Genomic DNA, 15,803 nt, shown 5'->3' on the forward strand with positions numbered 1-15,803 from the left:
TTACACAGAACAAGCCTACGCTGAAGCATATTGCAGTAGCAAGTTAAAGGAAGCAACATAGCAAAAGAAAACATATTTAGGCTGTTCAGGAACGGCCTGTGAAACTTACTAACCTGTGGCCCTCTTGTACCCTGTTCTCCCACGGTTCCTTGTAGACCCGGCGCACCTTTGGCACCCTTAAAATACAACACAATGCAGATTAGGACGGGCAGGTCTGGGGTCGCAAACAATTTTCAAAGAGTCCCAACGAGCCTCCCTTTCTTTACGGCTAGATGGGAGGGGAGTTCTGATGTTTTTTCTCATGTCACCTGAGGTCACAGTACAGAAACGGTTGAGCATCGCTGATGTAGAGTCATTTCAGCTCCTGTTAGCTTGTCTTCGGCTTTAGCAAGAACAATGGCTCTGATGAGTGTGTATTCTAAGGCCTCTTTACATATGTAATGTAAAGACTTAGACTGTGTATTCTAAGGCCTCTGGTGATGTAAAGAGGCCTTAGTATAAATGAGAATCAGGCACAATGAAAAGTAACCCTTTAAGGCCAGTAAACCATGTGCATTAAGGGGTTCATTTCTCCTACTGATTCGTATGTGTTTAAGTCCCATTAGCATTAGTGACACTGACTTACAAAAGCAAAGGCTGATCCTGCAGTCCTTACTCAGGTAAACCTCGCAATGAAAGTAAGATCTGCAGGGCTGGATTCCTGGGTTTACACAGCATAGTACAATAGGACAATTGATTCATAGACCTAAGGCCAGAAGGGACCATTAACTCATCCGGTCTGACCTCCTGTCTAACACAGGCCAGAGAATTTCACCCAGTTTTGATAAACCACTGTAGGGTTATCATTTAACGACATGAGCATGCCAGGTGCTGAGCATTCTGAACTCCCATTGCTTCAATGGAAGTTGAGGGCTCTCGCTTTTCTTAGGAGGGACTCAGCATCTTGTAGGACAGAGGACACAACGCAGCGCAGTACAGACCCAGACAGTGCCGAAATTAATTTGTTATACACATGGTCACGTACTAAATACAAAGCTGCACGACATTCTTATTAAGCACAGGAGATCAGGAACCCAGGCCACTAGATTTTTGATTCCCAACACTTTATTTTTTCCTACGTTAAAAGTAGTCAACATGCTTTTGAACAAAGCAAGATGTACTGAAACACCCAAAAAAAGGGCCAGCCTGGATTCAAAGAAGTAGGAAAATAGCACTTTCCAGGAAGAGAATTGCAGAATCAAGACCACTGTGAGTGTTCAGTAGTCGATATTGAAATCTGAGCTGTGTCATTTAACGATGATTGGACACACACGTCACGTGGACTTGTTTCTGCTTTATAGTTCGTTGAGTGTAATTGTGAGGCTCAGGTTTCCAATATGAATACTCATGCTGAGAAATTCAACATTTGAATTGCACAAATAGTCACTTAAAATTTGCCCTTTCCATGAACATTCGGCTAATACATGTGTTCACAATAATAACAAATGCAGACAGGAGTGAGACCGTGGAGCTGAAATCAATTTCATTATTCTATTCAAGCAATGAATCCTGGGAAATTTTGTCAAGTATTCTCTCAGCTCGTTTCAGTCTCCTCCAATTGCTCAGTGCCTCCTCTGCCAGTTTATGCGTCTCCTTTACTTTCAGAACACATGACTGGAGGCAGGGCCAGCTCCAGGGTTTTTGCTGCCCCAAGCGGCGGGAAAAAACAAAAGAAAAAAAGCTGTGATCGCGATCGGCGGCACTTCAGCGGCAGCTCCACCGCTCCGCTTTCTTCTTCGGCGGCAGGTCCTTCCCTCCGAGAAGGACCGAGGGACCCGCTGTCGAATTGCCGCCGAAGAGACCGACGTGCCGCCCCTTCCCCTTGGCCGCCCCAAGCACCTGCTTGCTGAGCTGGTGCCTGGAGCCGGCCCTGACCGGAGGGTAAGTCAACACTGGGGTTTGTTTCTTGCTCTATTTAATATGAGATTGCTCCTTGGCCTCCGACTTGTTGTGTCTGGTGACTGGGCTGAAAGAGAGAGTAGAGTGGGCCTGCACTTCACAGATGTGGAGTCTAATTTCACAACAGCCCCAGGACGGGAAGGAGCTGAGAAATGTGAGGAAGGAGGTAAGTTTGGAGGAGATGTGGAAGAAAAGAAGAGAAAAACAAAATCCAAATCTGCTTCCAGCACTACTGTGCAAGTCACTTTCAACTCTCTGTCTGGAACACATCAACTCTGTACCACTTACACGGTCTGCAATGCAAACCGGCTGCCTGTGCAACATTGCCAGGTTTTATAGTTACCACGCAACACACTGGACACTTACTTTGTTTCCTGGGGGTCCTCGTCTTCCGAAACTCCCCTGTGAATCAATAAATTACAACAAAACATGTTATGCAAAGCAACTGAATCTAATACTCACAGCTTGTGGTCTGCGCTGATTCCTTTAACCATGTGCTTATGTACGCAGCATGGAAGCAACAGAGCAGAAGAGAAAGGTGTCTCCAAAGGGCTCTGGCTTGCCAGCTGAAAAAGCAACGACTTCCTTTTTGCCCTTTAAAAAAGATGGGCCTTATTCTGCTGTCTTTCACACCAATGTAAACGCCACAGACATCACCAGAGTTCCTCCAGTGGCAAGGAGATCAGAGCCTGACCGTAAAACTCTAGGAAAAGGGTGGAAAAGCACAAGGCCTTTTCCTCTTGAGGTTTGTTTGGTATTTTTTAGTTCCCTCTTAGAGTTGTAAGGAAAATATGAAGTAAGGCACAGAACGAAGCAAGTTCTTTCTGTGAACAAGATTCCTCAGACACGAACTGGGTTTACCCCAGCTGAGGACCTGGCCCTAAATATTGCCAACTGTAATATCGGCAAAGAAAACACATGAAATACACACTTGTGAATCAGAAGAGGCACATTCACTATAGCACATGGCCTGAGGGCTATAGCAGACCCTATATCAATTCATAGAATCTCAGGGTTGGAAGGGACCTCAGGAGGTCATCTAGTCCAACCCCCTGCTCAAAGCAGGACCAATCCCCAGACAGATTTTTGCCCTAGATCCCTAAATGGCCCCCTCAAGGATTGAACTCACAACCCTAGGTTTAGCAGGCTAACAGGCAAACCACTGAGCTATCCTTGGATGCGTCTTAGTTATGCTTTCAGGGCTCAGTTTGGATCCCAAACATGCATCCCCATACCTCTTGAAAGCTCCACTAAAGCATCTAACGGGCGGTTGCAATTTTCTGCCGAGACGCACAAATGCACGTTGTGGTGTATGAGATTAGAATGGAGCCCAGAGGGTACAGAAAAGTGTGCTGGTTCCATGACTCAATGTAGCCATTTCAAAAAGGAATTCACTGCTATGAACATGAGCCAAGTCAAATTTACCAGGTGCTCTGATGCAAACTACTAGCTAATAACACCATTCTGTCCCATGCAACAATATTCTTTCAGGTCTATCATGCCATTAGGGCATAGCCCTGAGCTGGGCGCAAGATGGAGCTGTGAATTTGGGGAGAGATTTAATTTAATCTGCTCTCACCCTGGTTTTACCTCCCAGATCTTCTCTAGAGTGTAACTGATAGCAGAAGCAGGCCTCTGTTTTGAGATCTGTATGGCACATTCTGCACTCAATATCCACTCAGCAGTGCCATCAAGTTCTGACATACATGTTGTAGGTCCAAGACACACACACATGACACATGTCAAGTTGACTTTGTTTCACAATTAGGCAATGATTTTTTGCTCTGATAGGTAAAAGTTTACTTCTTTTTGCATGTTGACGATCAAAAGCAGAGAGAGATCTAATCTGCAACATTATTATCCAACTTCCCCACAGTTTGGCATGTTCAGATTGGTGGATTTGAATTGGGCCCATGTCTAATAAAAATACAAGCCTAATTCGGTAAAATAACTGCACTCTTTAAATATTATGTCTAAGTTCCCTCTATAAAAATGAAAAAAAATGTATGTTTCAATCCTGAAATCTCTACTCAGTCCTTACTCAGGCAAAATTCCCACTGAGTTGGCAGTTTGGGAGTTTTGATTCATTAAGGACAGAAAAGACAGCAGAATATGGCCTGTCGTGATTAAAAAGCACTGATTGAAGTGACAGACCATTGTCTTTTTCATTTGGGTTCCATTGGGTGTACTTTTACACCCTTTTTACACTTTTACTTTTTTAATTGACCCTTCAAGATCCTTTTCATAGCACCAGATACTTCCTTGAGAGGGAGGGGGTGTCTACAATACCAGGATAACTAAGGATACTCACGTCATTTCCAACTTCACCAGGGGAACCCGGCCCTCCATCTGGTCCAGGTTCTCCCTATGGTAAATGAAAGACTGAGCTGAGAGTCCTGAGAGTTACTAGCACAGTTTAGCTCTCAACAATTAAACATTCATGCCAGCTCTATTAGTGACTGATCCAATGTCCTTCGAAGTCGATGGAAAATCTTTCTATTGACTCCAATGCGCTTTGGATCAGGCCCTTGACATACAACTTAGAGTCAGTCGAAACTCAGAATTCCCATTCTATAGGAAATTCCAGTATTTCAAAAAAGAATAATTCATTTCTTGCTCAACACAATTTTTGGAAAAAATTCATTTCAGGTTAATTGAAGCATTCCATTTGGATAAAATCAAAATGTTTCATTCCAATCTTGGAGTTTAAAAAAATTGATATTAAAAATGATAATGTATATTATATTATAATTCATTTTTATTAAGGTATATTCCAGGGGTTCTCAGACTTTTGTACTGGTGACCCCTTTCACCTACCAAGCCTCTGAGTGCGACCCCCCCCTTATACATTAAAAACACTTTTTTATATATTTAACACCATTATAAATGCTGAAGACAAAGCGGGGTTTGGGGTGGAGGCTGACAGGTCACAACCCCCCATGTAATAACCTCGCGACCCCCTGAGGGGTCCCGACCCCCAGTTTGAGAACCCCTGGTATATTCCAATGTATAATAATATAAAAGAAATACATTTCTCAATGAAGAGTAGTGTCAAAATGAAATTGTAACCATCTGCTCTGATAAGACTTCATTTCAAATTGTTTTAAATCAAATTTTGCTAAAAGTGACATGATCCCACAGAAAGTTTCAATTTCAACAAAATGCCATTTTTCAGTGGAAAAATATGTCCTCTGAAAAATTTTGACCAGCTCTCCTAAATCTAAACATTGTTTGCAATGTCCTATTTTCTTGCTGTATTTGTTCTATCATACTTTAAAAAAAAAATCTCAATACTTTACCATTGGTCCAATTTCACCCTTTGGGCCTCTGGATCCCCGTTGTGTGATATCGGCTCCACGCTCACCCTGAAAGCAGCAGAAGCAATGAAAAATACCGGTGTAAGTGGGGCACTGAGGTAGACATCACAGGCTGTAAAAGAGTCCATCATATTTCAACATCCACATTTCATTTTTTAACATAAATTGTATGAAATAGATCACAATGGTTGCTCGGGACATGAGACATATTGCAAGAGTGGTATAAGAACGGGGAAAGGATTTCATATAACGAAACCATGTTTCCAATAACTAAATGAATGGCCAGTTTAACATTAGTAGGGTGACCAGATGTCCCGTTTTTAAAGGGACAGTCCCTTTTTTTGGGACTTTTTCTTATATAGGCACCTATTAACCCCCACCCCCGTCCCTTTTTTTCACAGTTGCTATCTAGTAACCCTAAACATAAGTCAATATCAAGAGGCAAGTGCTAGCCACGTGTTGATTCTGCCCAGGCAGCAACTACATTGGGGCTTTCCTTTGCCCACACAGTAACTTAGATAACAGGTATGATGGAGTATAATCGTGCCTTCGTATGGCAACTACTTTACCACCTTCACAGTGCGTCTAGATCCTGTGAAGCTATGTCTGTCTATTTAGATGGCTCTTCTCTTCAGCCATGTAATACAGACTGGCTCATGTGTGCTTCTTATATTGTTCTGATTTGCTTCATCTCAGCCTCATATTTTTAGACTGCACCTTTGGGTTTCAAAACAGGAAGGTTTCTCATCTTTAATTACAAGGCAACCTGTAATGTTTACTTGCACATCTTATTGAGCAGCCGTCCTCGGTAGGTTCAATGGGTCACATGCTGGCAGGCATCTGGAAATAGGCATATTACTGACATGTATATGGCAACGGCAATTTAACATGTGCCTGGACTCTGGAAGTGGGGTCACAGCACAGACAGCTCTTGTCCAATCTGTCCCTTACTAAGGGCCTCTTTGTACATTCCTAACACAGCCATGGCCAGATCCTCAACTGGTGACTCTAGTGGAGCTACAAGGCACCAAGGATCTAGCCCCCAATCAGCTGGAGTTCTGGGTGCAGCAGAATGAAGAACCATCCTTGTAGGCTAATCCATGCCGAGGGCAGAGTGGGGAGGCCTAGCCGTTGTAAATCTTACAAAGACTAAAGTATAGTTACCGGATCACCTCGAGGCCCTTGGTCACCTCGTATTCCTCTGACTCCTTTAACGCCTTTATCGCCCTTTCAGGAGATATACAGAAAATTAGAAACACCACAGAACGGGTTCACACACCTGCCTATATGGGGTAGATTTACTCAGCACATCAACTGCGATCCTTCTCTGCTCTCTCTGTCGAAACGCCCGTAAGGATGAAGTGAGGAATGCAGGATCAAGCTGAGCCGTGTGAATTTGACTCATGGAATAAAACTGATCGCTGCTGGTGAGAGTCCCTTTGGCTCTGGATTTGCCCACTGCTATTGGCTTTGGTACAAGTCTTAATGAATAAAAAGTATTCAGCCACTCATAAGAAAGGGAGCATATTGGCTTTGATCCTTAGCTACACACACAGCAGCCCTGCAGCTGGTATAGCTGGTCATGGGAGGATTTCCCCAGCGTAGGAGATTCCCCTGCTGCTGTACAGGTGAAATAGTGGCTCCTATGCTCTCCAACTCCCTGCTGAGATAAGAAATGTGGCAGGAGAAAGGGGGCATGCCCAGGGCTTCCCTCTGCCCCAGCAATCCCTAGCTGGTGTAACAATCCCTTGAGAATACAGGGAGCAGATATAATTTAGAGCAGCCTGAAGGCTGCTCTTATACCATGGGACCAGACTGTTGCACGTCCAGCCCAGGATGAGAAGAGCGGAAAAGTGGCTTAAACCCATCCCCTCCCAAGTTGTGTGGTGTGTCCCTCCACCCCAGCCAAGGACTGGAGTCACTGAGTGTAATCATTCCGGAACAGCGAATATAATAAAACATACCCTTCTGCCGGCATTGCCTCGCTCCCCAGAAGTGCCTGGTAGGCCTCTTTGCCCCTGCCAAAGACATACGCGTTAGAAGAATTTCTGCTGCTTTAGGGGGAATAGTACCACGGCAGCTCATTAAGAGAGAGCTCATTAAAATGACTTACTTCTTCTCCATCTATGCCGTCCAGGCCAATTTCTCCCAGTTCACCCTACAGAATAAAAGAAGCATGGTACAAATGATTAAATGTACACATAGGTGAAGAGAGGAAATATTTCACACGCGCGCACTGCCCGTCATTGTCGTTATGTTTGTAACATGTTCACATACCTTTTCTCCTGGGAATCCGCGGGAGCCCTGAAGATAACAGAAAATAGACAGTTACTCTCCCCTAGAGACTTCCCACAGAGATCTGCAGCTAGGGAGAGATGGGGCATAAACCTCCCCCAGTCAAAGTGAGAAGGGGAGGCAGCTAGGTTATCTGCATCCTTATAGCCTTTCAGCTGGCATCAGTGGGAGCTGGACAGTGCTTAATTTGTACCAGGGCTTGGCAGTTCACAGCCTCAGCACCTCTGGGCTTGGCAGCGCAGAGCCCCGGCACCTCTGGGCTTGGCAGTTCAGAGCCTCAGCACCTCTGGGCTTGGCAGCTCAGAGTCCCGGCACCTCTGGACTTGACAGTTCATAGCCCCGGCACCTCTGGGCTTGGCAGTTCAGAGCCTCAGCACCTCTGGGCTTGCTGCGTCAGTTATGAAAGTAAACAAATTTCTTGAGCCCCGGCACCTAATTACTTGAGCCCCGGCAGCTCTTTCATTACAAATTAAGCACCGGAGCTGGACTGTGCGCTAAGTCAGCAGATAAGCATGAAGAGTTTGGAAAAAATCTACTATGGGAGCCAGCAGCCCTATTTAGTCAAACAGCTGTTTTCTAAGGAACTTTTCCAAGTGTGAGGAGAGCTGAGGACAGACTGAGCCCAAAGTGAGGGGCAACATGTAGCTGAACCGCCCTGGGAAGGAATTTTACAACCCTCTCTCACTGCAGCTTTTGACAGAGTGCTCCCTTCCATCCAGCAGCTCCCCTGACCAGCAAGTAGTGGTGGGGGGCGGGAGGGACCACTCTCCAAACCCTCCCCACCACACTCATTCACCACAGGGAGTATCTGGAGAACAGGGGTTGGAATCACCACCGGACCCAAGATCTGGGTAGGTCTTAGTCTAGCAGGGACTTTGGAGTGTGGCTTTTACTGCCCTTTACTCATCTTACTTTGCTGAGTAAGACAAAGGCACAATCTAGCCCGTAAAGTGGCCTTCACAAATTGGGCCCCCTCCCCCATTCTCATGCTGCATCACAAAGTAATGTCTATTTTAGCCAGTGGCCTCAATAAATAGTTTACTCCTTAAACAAATCCCCTTCTCCTCAACCTAATGACCTCATGCCCGATCTCTTTTCTGAGCCATAATAAATCTATATCCAAGGGATGTTCCAGACTGGATATTTTTCTAAGAGAAACGTTCTAGCTCACCCACAAGATATGGGTTTGATACAGGAATCCCTGGGAGAAATTCTCTGGCATGTGGCAGAATGGTCCTTTCTGGCCTCAGAATCTATGAATATTTATAATAAAAATTGCAAATCCCCCCAAGTTCTTGCTTTTCCTTGTCCCCTTTTCTGAGCCATTATTTAATACATCCATTTAAAACAATAGTCATCTTCTCACTTTGCTCTCTGTCTCCCAATTGCAGTTTCCCTCCCACACACAATCCCAGCCCTGAGCCAACATTCACACATGGTGATGGTGTCAAGAAAATCAATCTCCTCTCTTCCCTCTCCTTTCCTAGTTTTGCATAAGATCCTCAGCTGGAGAAAAAAGCGGTAATGGAGCTACACCGATTGACACCCACTTAGGATCTGGCTGTATTCTCTAGAGATTCATTAAAAACATACCTTAATTCCTCTCTGACCAGGACAACCTTGGAATCCTTGAGTTCCATTGACACCTGCCGGACCCCGTTCACCCTATTGTAGGAATGGAGCAATTAGTAATGGTCTACGATACACCCGACTCACCCTAACTTTGTGTATTTACACGCTTGGATTGTGGTTTTACTGTACCAGAAACTGAAAATGCATATAAGGGCTGGGCATGTGTACACGATAAAATCATGCAACTGACAGGGTCAGGCAACTGCAGTGTGAGTTTCCTCACAGCATCCTGCCAATGACCTTGGTCACGACATGTGGGGGCCAACCCTCGTCTCAGGAAGCAACTGAAAGATAATATCTTCTGGCTAAATTGTCTGTAGCCTCTCAAATACAGAACGGTGTTAGGAGGTTCTCCTAAAAGAAAATGCATTCTGGACGGGTCGGTAATGAGATCCTGCCCTTAACTATTCAGACACAACTCCCACGGCACATAGTATCTGAGAGCAGAATTTGGCTTCTCTCTATTATGATGCTGGATGGATGAGAAAAGCCCGTTGGCCTCCATCTCACCATCTGGTGCTGTGCATCACGGGGTGTTTGTTTATTTCTTAGTTTATGTAGGACTTCATGGTGAAGTGACGGTTCAGAGACGATGATGCTAATGAGAAATTGAAATCATGGGACTCATTGTCTTCACCATCACTGTTACTGTCTGATATCCCAAAGGTTGGACTGAAAAGGGCAGCACAATCACTCCACATTTCTTTTAGTCCGTATCCATTACTTTGGGGTACTCCACTATCTTCACACAGGCAGGGTGTTTGCTCTGTTTGTTTGGCTCTCTATGTAACTCAGGTGCGGCCAAAGCTTCTCTGCTCTGAGTAAGGGGTGGCGAAGAGGTGTGTGCTCCGCCCTCGGAGTAGCCCAGAGACTGAAAGGCACACCTTTCCCCAGCTCCCCCTTGCTTCTAACACCATTTCACACCCCGTTGTGAGTCAGGCCAGTAACTAGTGGGGGCTGGAAGCTGGGCACCTCCCACTCTCTGCCCCACGTTCACAGGAGGGGATGTTGGGCACAAAGTCCCAGCTCCCCACCACCCACCGCAGCCAGAAACAATCTGAGCAATGTCAAGCGACCCCTTCATTCCCCTCTGAGGCAATATAACTCTAGGCAGTTACTTACGGGTCCACCTTCGTCGCCTGGATAGCCTCTGTAGCCGTTCTCACCTGGAACGCCCTAAAAACCAAGGCATATCAATTGATTTTTCAAACAATATCTGCGGTTTCCTTGCTACAATCCATGCTCCCCTTTAAGCCCCTGTTCAAAATATCCCTGGATTTAATACAGAGCAGACGTTTGGGAGGTATAATCTATAAAGAAACTAGTTAAATTAAATAATCTGATTACGACTTCCACAGACCCTCAAGCTGTGCAGAAAGCTAGTCTATGCAACCACATGTTTTCTATCACTAGGATTCTTCATTTTCCCGACACCGTCCCATCCGATTGCTACACCGACTGGTTGTGTCTTGTCTTAAATTAGATTGTAAATGCTCTGGGGCAGAGTCTGTCTCCTGCTGTGTTTGTACAGCACCCGGCACAATCAGGTTCTGACCCTGCCTGGAGACACTAGTTGGAACTGTATTCTGAATGAATACCATTACTATGTAACATGAAGCCCTACAATTTCATTAGTGTTGCTTTAGATGATTGTCTCTAAAACTCAACCCTCCTCCTGAATCGTAATTTTAAAACAAGCAAATCTAAAAACTAAAAAAGCGCCATTTTGCAGCTCAGAACTCTTTTTTTAAATAAAAAGCACTTTTAAAATAATAATGTGGGAACTTGTTCCTTATAATAATATATGGAGATATATCTTGCTCATAGAGCTGGAAGGGACCTTGAAAGGTCATCGAGTCCAGCCCCCTGCCTTCACTAGCTGGACCAACTACTGATTTTGCCCCAGATCCCTAAGTGGCCCCCCTCAAGGACTGAACTCACAACCCTGGGTTTAGCATGCCAATGCTCAAACCACCAAGCTATCCCTCCCCCCTTCTCAGCTAGGAATGCAGGATGCTGGAGTGAGTGAGTGCTACGTTTATATTGCTTTATTAGGGGAAAGGTCTGAAAGCTGGAGAGGATTTCTGTGAGATGTGAACCTAAGCTTGGCTATTATGAAACTAGATGCAGCAACGTACCTTTGGTCCAATGGTACCTAGCACTCCTCTATCTCCCCGCTGCCCAGAACACTTGCAGGGCACTCGGCAGCATGCTTTTTCCGCGACGTTATCCTATAATGAAAGCAAGCTGTTAAAAACCCATGCAGGAGATGAACTCCCGAAGCAACATTCGTCCTTGAGTGCTGTGTGATGGACAGATATGCAGGAAGAGTAATTTAGTAGATGAAGGACCTAAGGTTTATCCCCCAGTCCTGCAGTGAACGCTGCACAAGTTCAGGAGTCTATCCACATTGAGCAAGGTTTCATTGCAGGGTAAGAACCTGGATATTAGTGAATGTTAGCGAAATGTTTGATACGGCCTCAGAAACAGAGCCAGACAAGGATGGAGAAAAAATATTCACCAGGATTTTAGACACTTTTAAATGGAATTTTGCCTCCACTATATTTGCAACCATTTCTATTTGCTCTTCCCAAAGGTCCATGCAAGCAAAGATGTGTGTACAGACACGTTCACGGAAAGTGAATGCCAGACTCCCAGCAAACTCCTTTTCAGGCAGAAGTGGAAGTAATTCATACAGGCTAGATCACATATCAGGGAAAAGAGGATCTAAATTCACCCCTGGGCAGAAGGCCAATGCAAGGACTTGAGTGAGAGTTGAGTGGTGCATTGGCCTTGGTATGCCCCAGTTTCGCCCAGAAACAATGCCATATGCTTTAAGGTGACCAATCTCAATGCGGAAATGTCAAATCATGAGCATGGAATGCTCCAACGAATCCTCACAGTGAGCAACCCGCACGCTGAAAGTCATTTGAACAAAACAATTTCAAAGAGCAGACAAGTTAATAAAAAGTAGTCTAGATTTGGGTACTAGGTATTAGTGTTAGTCTGTATCCACAAAAACAACGAGGAGTCCGGTGGCACCTTAAAGACTAACAGATTTATTTGGGCATAAGCTTTTGTGGAGTCATGCATCTGAAGAAATGGGTTTTTTACCCACGAAAGCTTATGCCCATATAAATCTGTTAGTCTTTAAGGTGCCACCGGACTCCTCGTTAGTTTTGGGTAGTTCATTAGCAGGAAACCAGTAACGAAATTCAGCAAGTAAATTGTTTGTCACAGAGGTCTCACCTACCTCTACTCAGCATTTACTAGGAAAATTCATTCAAATTGAATTGCATAGAGGTAGACTGAAAACTAGCTCGAATGGTAAGCCAAACGGTAATGTTAAACAGCTAGGTAGTGATTTGCGGGAGAAGTGTTCAGTGGAGGTAACACAAGGATTAGTGTGAAATCTGGTCTTATTTAATATTTTGATTAATGATCTGGACGAGGAAGGTTATAAAACTGGCAGCAGATACTAAACTGGGAGCAACTGCAAATGCCAATGAAGATAGAAAATTATTGCAAAGAGCCCTAGAGAGACTACATACATGGGTGTAAAATAATAAAAGTGCAAGCTAGTTCATTATCAGAAATATTAGTGAAAGACAGCTATCCACGCAGAGGAAGAAACCTAGAAAGCAGCATTGCTAAAGAGATTTCATGGTGACACAAGTGAGAGCAACGTAGCCACAAGTTTGTAGTGCGATAAAGCAGCAAGACTAATGCAAATGGCATATAGAGAGGCCTAACTTCTTGGAACAGGGAAATAATAGTCCCGTTCTGTGGCATCGCATCTGGAGTACGGGGTTGAATCCTCAGGTGGTATAAACTGGCATAGCTCCTCTGAAATCAATAGAGCAGCACCAGTTCACACAAGAAAGTCAGGATTTAATTTTATTCACTGCAGCATCTACAAAAATACACAAATGAGTTTATAGGGCTAGATCCACAGCTCGTGTAAATCAGCAGAGCTCCATGGAGGGAGGATTTGTAAGTGTTTGTAAAGTTTCTGCTCTATACAAGCTGTTAGCTCAAAGTTACTTACAAGTTGTTCTGCCAGCTCGAAATCTAAATCCAGCAGATTTACTCTGAGAGGCCTGTTATACGTGAACCCACGTCCAAACTCTAACTGCATCACATCCTCAAAATTTTGTGTTCTCTCCAGCCCCACGAAGATGAGAGCCTTTACACCTGAAGGATTGGAACAGAATGCATTTCTATGAAAGCGCCAGCAACACTTGGAAGCATGCATATTGTAAAATCTAAGCATGGATTGTTCCTGTCTGCTTAACTGGAAATCTAAAGAAAATATTGGCACATGTTCATTAACTTGAATGATTTTAGGGGGTCTGGATAATGCAAGGGATTAATGATCCATCTGCCTCTCTCTGGGTTTGAAAGTCATCATGTTTAGGTGCCAGTAGGTAGTGGATGGGCTACACACACAGTGTTTCACCTCTAGGTCACCAGCTTGAATCCAATTTGCTTCATTTAGTGGCTGAAACACCTGGTGGCTGGGCATTTGTCCTTATAAAGCTACTTAGTGGTCTCGGCCCAGTGGGGGCAGGTGGCCAGATGAGCAAAATTGTCCTCATGGGGCTAGATTCCTGCTGGCCCCATACCTGGGTGGTGCAGTAGAGAGGGAGCGAGGAATTGCTTTGCTCTTGTGTGGGCTGCAGAAGATTGGGTCAGCTTTGCAGCTTCTGTGCTCCGGGCTGTCCCAAGATGCTCCCGCTAGGAGCACTGTGCCCAGAAGGGGGCAGGAAGGAGAGAGCACCATGGTCAGCTGTGAGAGCGTGCAGGGCCTATGCTGCACTCTCTAAAGGGGTGTAGCAGTTTGTACTGCCCACAGTGCACTAGGAGGCAGAATGTCTCCAGTGGCAGTGCAGGGTTGCTGCTTAACAATACAATCTAGCTCGTGTATAATCCTAGGTGGAAAGAGCAAAGGCAGTGGATCCAGTCCTGCCAGCCCTTTGCCTCTGGAACTTGCCCTGCAGCCAATGGGAGTTCCGTGTATGGAGGGCTTGCAGAATCGGCCCGTGAATGAGCGTGGACGCTGAACTCCCATCTCATTCCTATAGCTGGTCCCTTCAGACCCTATCAGCAGCGCAGGGCGGGGCTTGCACTGCCATTGCCAATGCTGGACCTGCTCTGTACCAGAAGGATTCCATTTCCCATCCTGCGCTGCCATCACTTTGGATGAAACAGATCAGCATCCCGGGAATCCTCTGCCGTCACAGGTCACAAGCTATCAGTTAATGTAAACTGAGTCAGAGCTGTGTGGATCCTGGATTGAACTCCACCCCTGTGCCCCAGACTCTGAGGCTACATCTTCACTACACGGGGGGGTCGATTTCAGATACGCAAATTCAGCTACGCGAATAGCGTAGCTGAATTCGACGTATCGCAGCCGACTTACCCCGCTGTAGGGACGGCGGCAAAATCGACCTCTGCGGCTTGCAGTCGACGGCGCTTACTCCCACCTTCGCTGGTGGAGTAAGAGCGTCGATTCGGGGATCGATTGTCGCGTCCTGACGGGAGGCGATAAATCGATCCCCGAAAGGTCGATTTCTACCCGCCGATTCAGGCGGGTAGTGTAGACCTGCCCTGAGACGTTCAGATTTAGATCTGAGTCTGTCCGCATGGGCTTGCCTCCGCCCGCGATATACCACGCACAGAGTCTCCGTCAGAGTAACGCCGCCATAGCATTATTCAAAGGGGAAGAGGATTAAAAACAGCAAGCGTGTGCGAATTCAGCTTAATACTGACCTCACCATTCATCCAAAAGCTGGGTGCACCTCTTTTATGAGAAGCCCGGGGCAAAATGAAGCAAAATGAAAAGTGATTGAATACCTTCTCTTTGCAGCGCGGCTGACGCAGCCTCCAGCTGAGCCATCCCACCATCTATACCATCGGTTAGGTGAATTACCACCTGGGAAGGAAAAAATTCAAGTCAGGCCTCAATTGTGAAACACCGCCACATACAGTGAAATGTTTGGCCAGATTCTCAGCTTGTGTCAATTTTGCTTAGTTCCATTGCCTTCAATGGAATTTACACCACAATATTCAGAGCCGATCTTGCAATAACATACTTTCCTCAGGTGCACATTTCGTCTGAGGTCAGATCCTACTGGTTCCTCCTGGCCTTCACATATGGATTTTTGGCTTGACGTGCCCGATCATGTTACTCAGATGTACATTTTCCAGTTAGTAATAGCTACAGCTCAGTAAATGGCCCCAATTGGTATTCACAAACATTAGCCGGAGTGACACTCCACAGTGTTGTGCCTTACAATATATTTTAAAATGCCACTTAAGTGCAGCAAGACAATACGGTTAAGATGCTCTAACAAGGATGCTTTGTTTATTAATTTCCCTGCATCAATTAAACTAATATATATACAGCAATATTCCAAGTAAAGAAATAATGGGGAAAAACCCAGACATCTAGGGATCTTTGCTTTTCAGTGTCAGGAAATCTTTCATGCTCTCAACATTTCAGTGGGGCAATTTCCTACCTGGTGTAAACTGGCAGAGCTAAGTTCACTTCTCTGGAGCTGTGCTTGTTTAAGCCAGTAGAGAATCTTGCCCAATGTGTTTCTGTTTCAAAGCACATCG

The 15,803-nt window shown here is 45.3% G+C and overlaps 1 protein-coding gene across 1 annotated transcript in view; it reads right to left on the bottom strand.

The window, feature by feature from the left end:
- The window catches only part of LOC112107634 (collagen alpha-3(VI) chain), a 112,797-nt gene that overhangs the window by 41,606 nt on the left and 55,388 nt on the right, over positions 1-15,803 (bottom strand). Inside the window, exons 13-25 of the mRNA XM_026653993.2 lie at positions 15,039-15,117; positions 13,231-13,376; positions 11,321-11,413; positions 10,305-10,358; positions 9,144-9,215; positions 7,533-7,559; positions 7,369-7,413; positions 7,220-7,273; positions 6,420-6,482; positions 5,238-5,303; positions 4,250-4,303; positions 2,305-2,340; positions 114-176 (exon numbers count right to left, since the gene is read on the bottom strand). Of these exons, the coding sequence (XP_026509778.1) occupies positions 114-176; positions 2,305-2,340; positions 4,250-4,303; positions 5,238-5,303; positions 6,420-6,482; positions 7,220-7,273; positions 7,369-7,413; positions 7,533-7,559; positions 9,144-9,215; positions 10,305-10,358; positions 11,321-11,413; positions 13,231-13,376; positions 15,039-15,117 (852 nt within the window). The remainder of the gene's footprint in view (positions 1-113; positions 177-2,304; positions 2,341-4,249; positions 4,304-5,237; positions 5,304-6,419; positions 6,483-7,219; positions 7,274-7,368; positions 7,414-7,532; positions 7,560-9,143; positions 9,216-10,304; positions 10,359-11,320; positions 11,414-13,230; positions 13,377-15,038; positions 15,118-15,803) is intronic.

This window comes from Terrapene carolina, unplaced genomic scaffold (assembly GCF_002925995.2).
Source record: "Terrapene carolina triunguis isolate 2854851 unplaced genomic scaffold, T_m_triunguis-2.0 Scaffold175, whole genome shotgun sequence".
NCBI lineage: Eukaryota > Metazoa > Chordata > Testudines > Emydidae > Terrapene > Terrapene triunguis.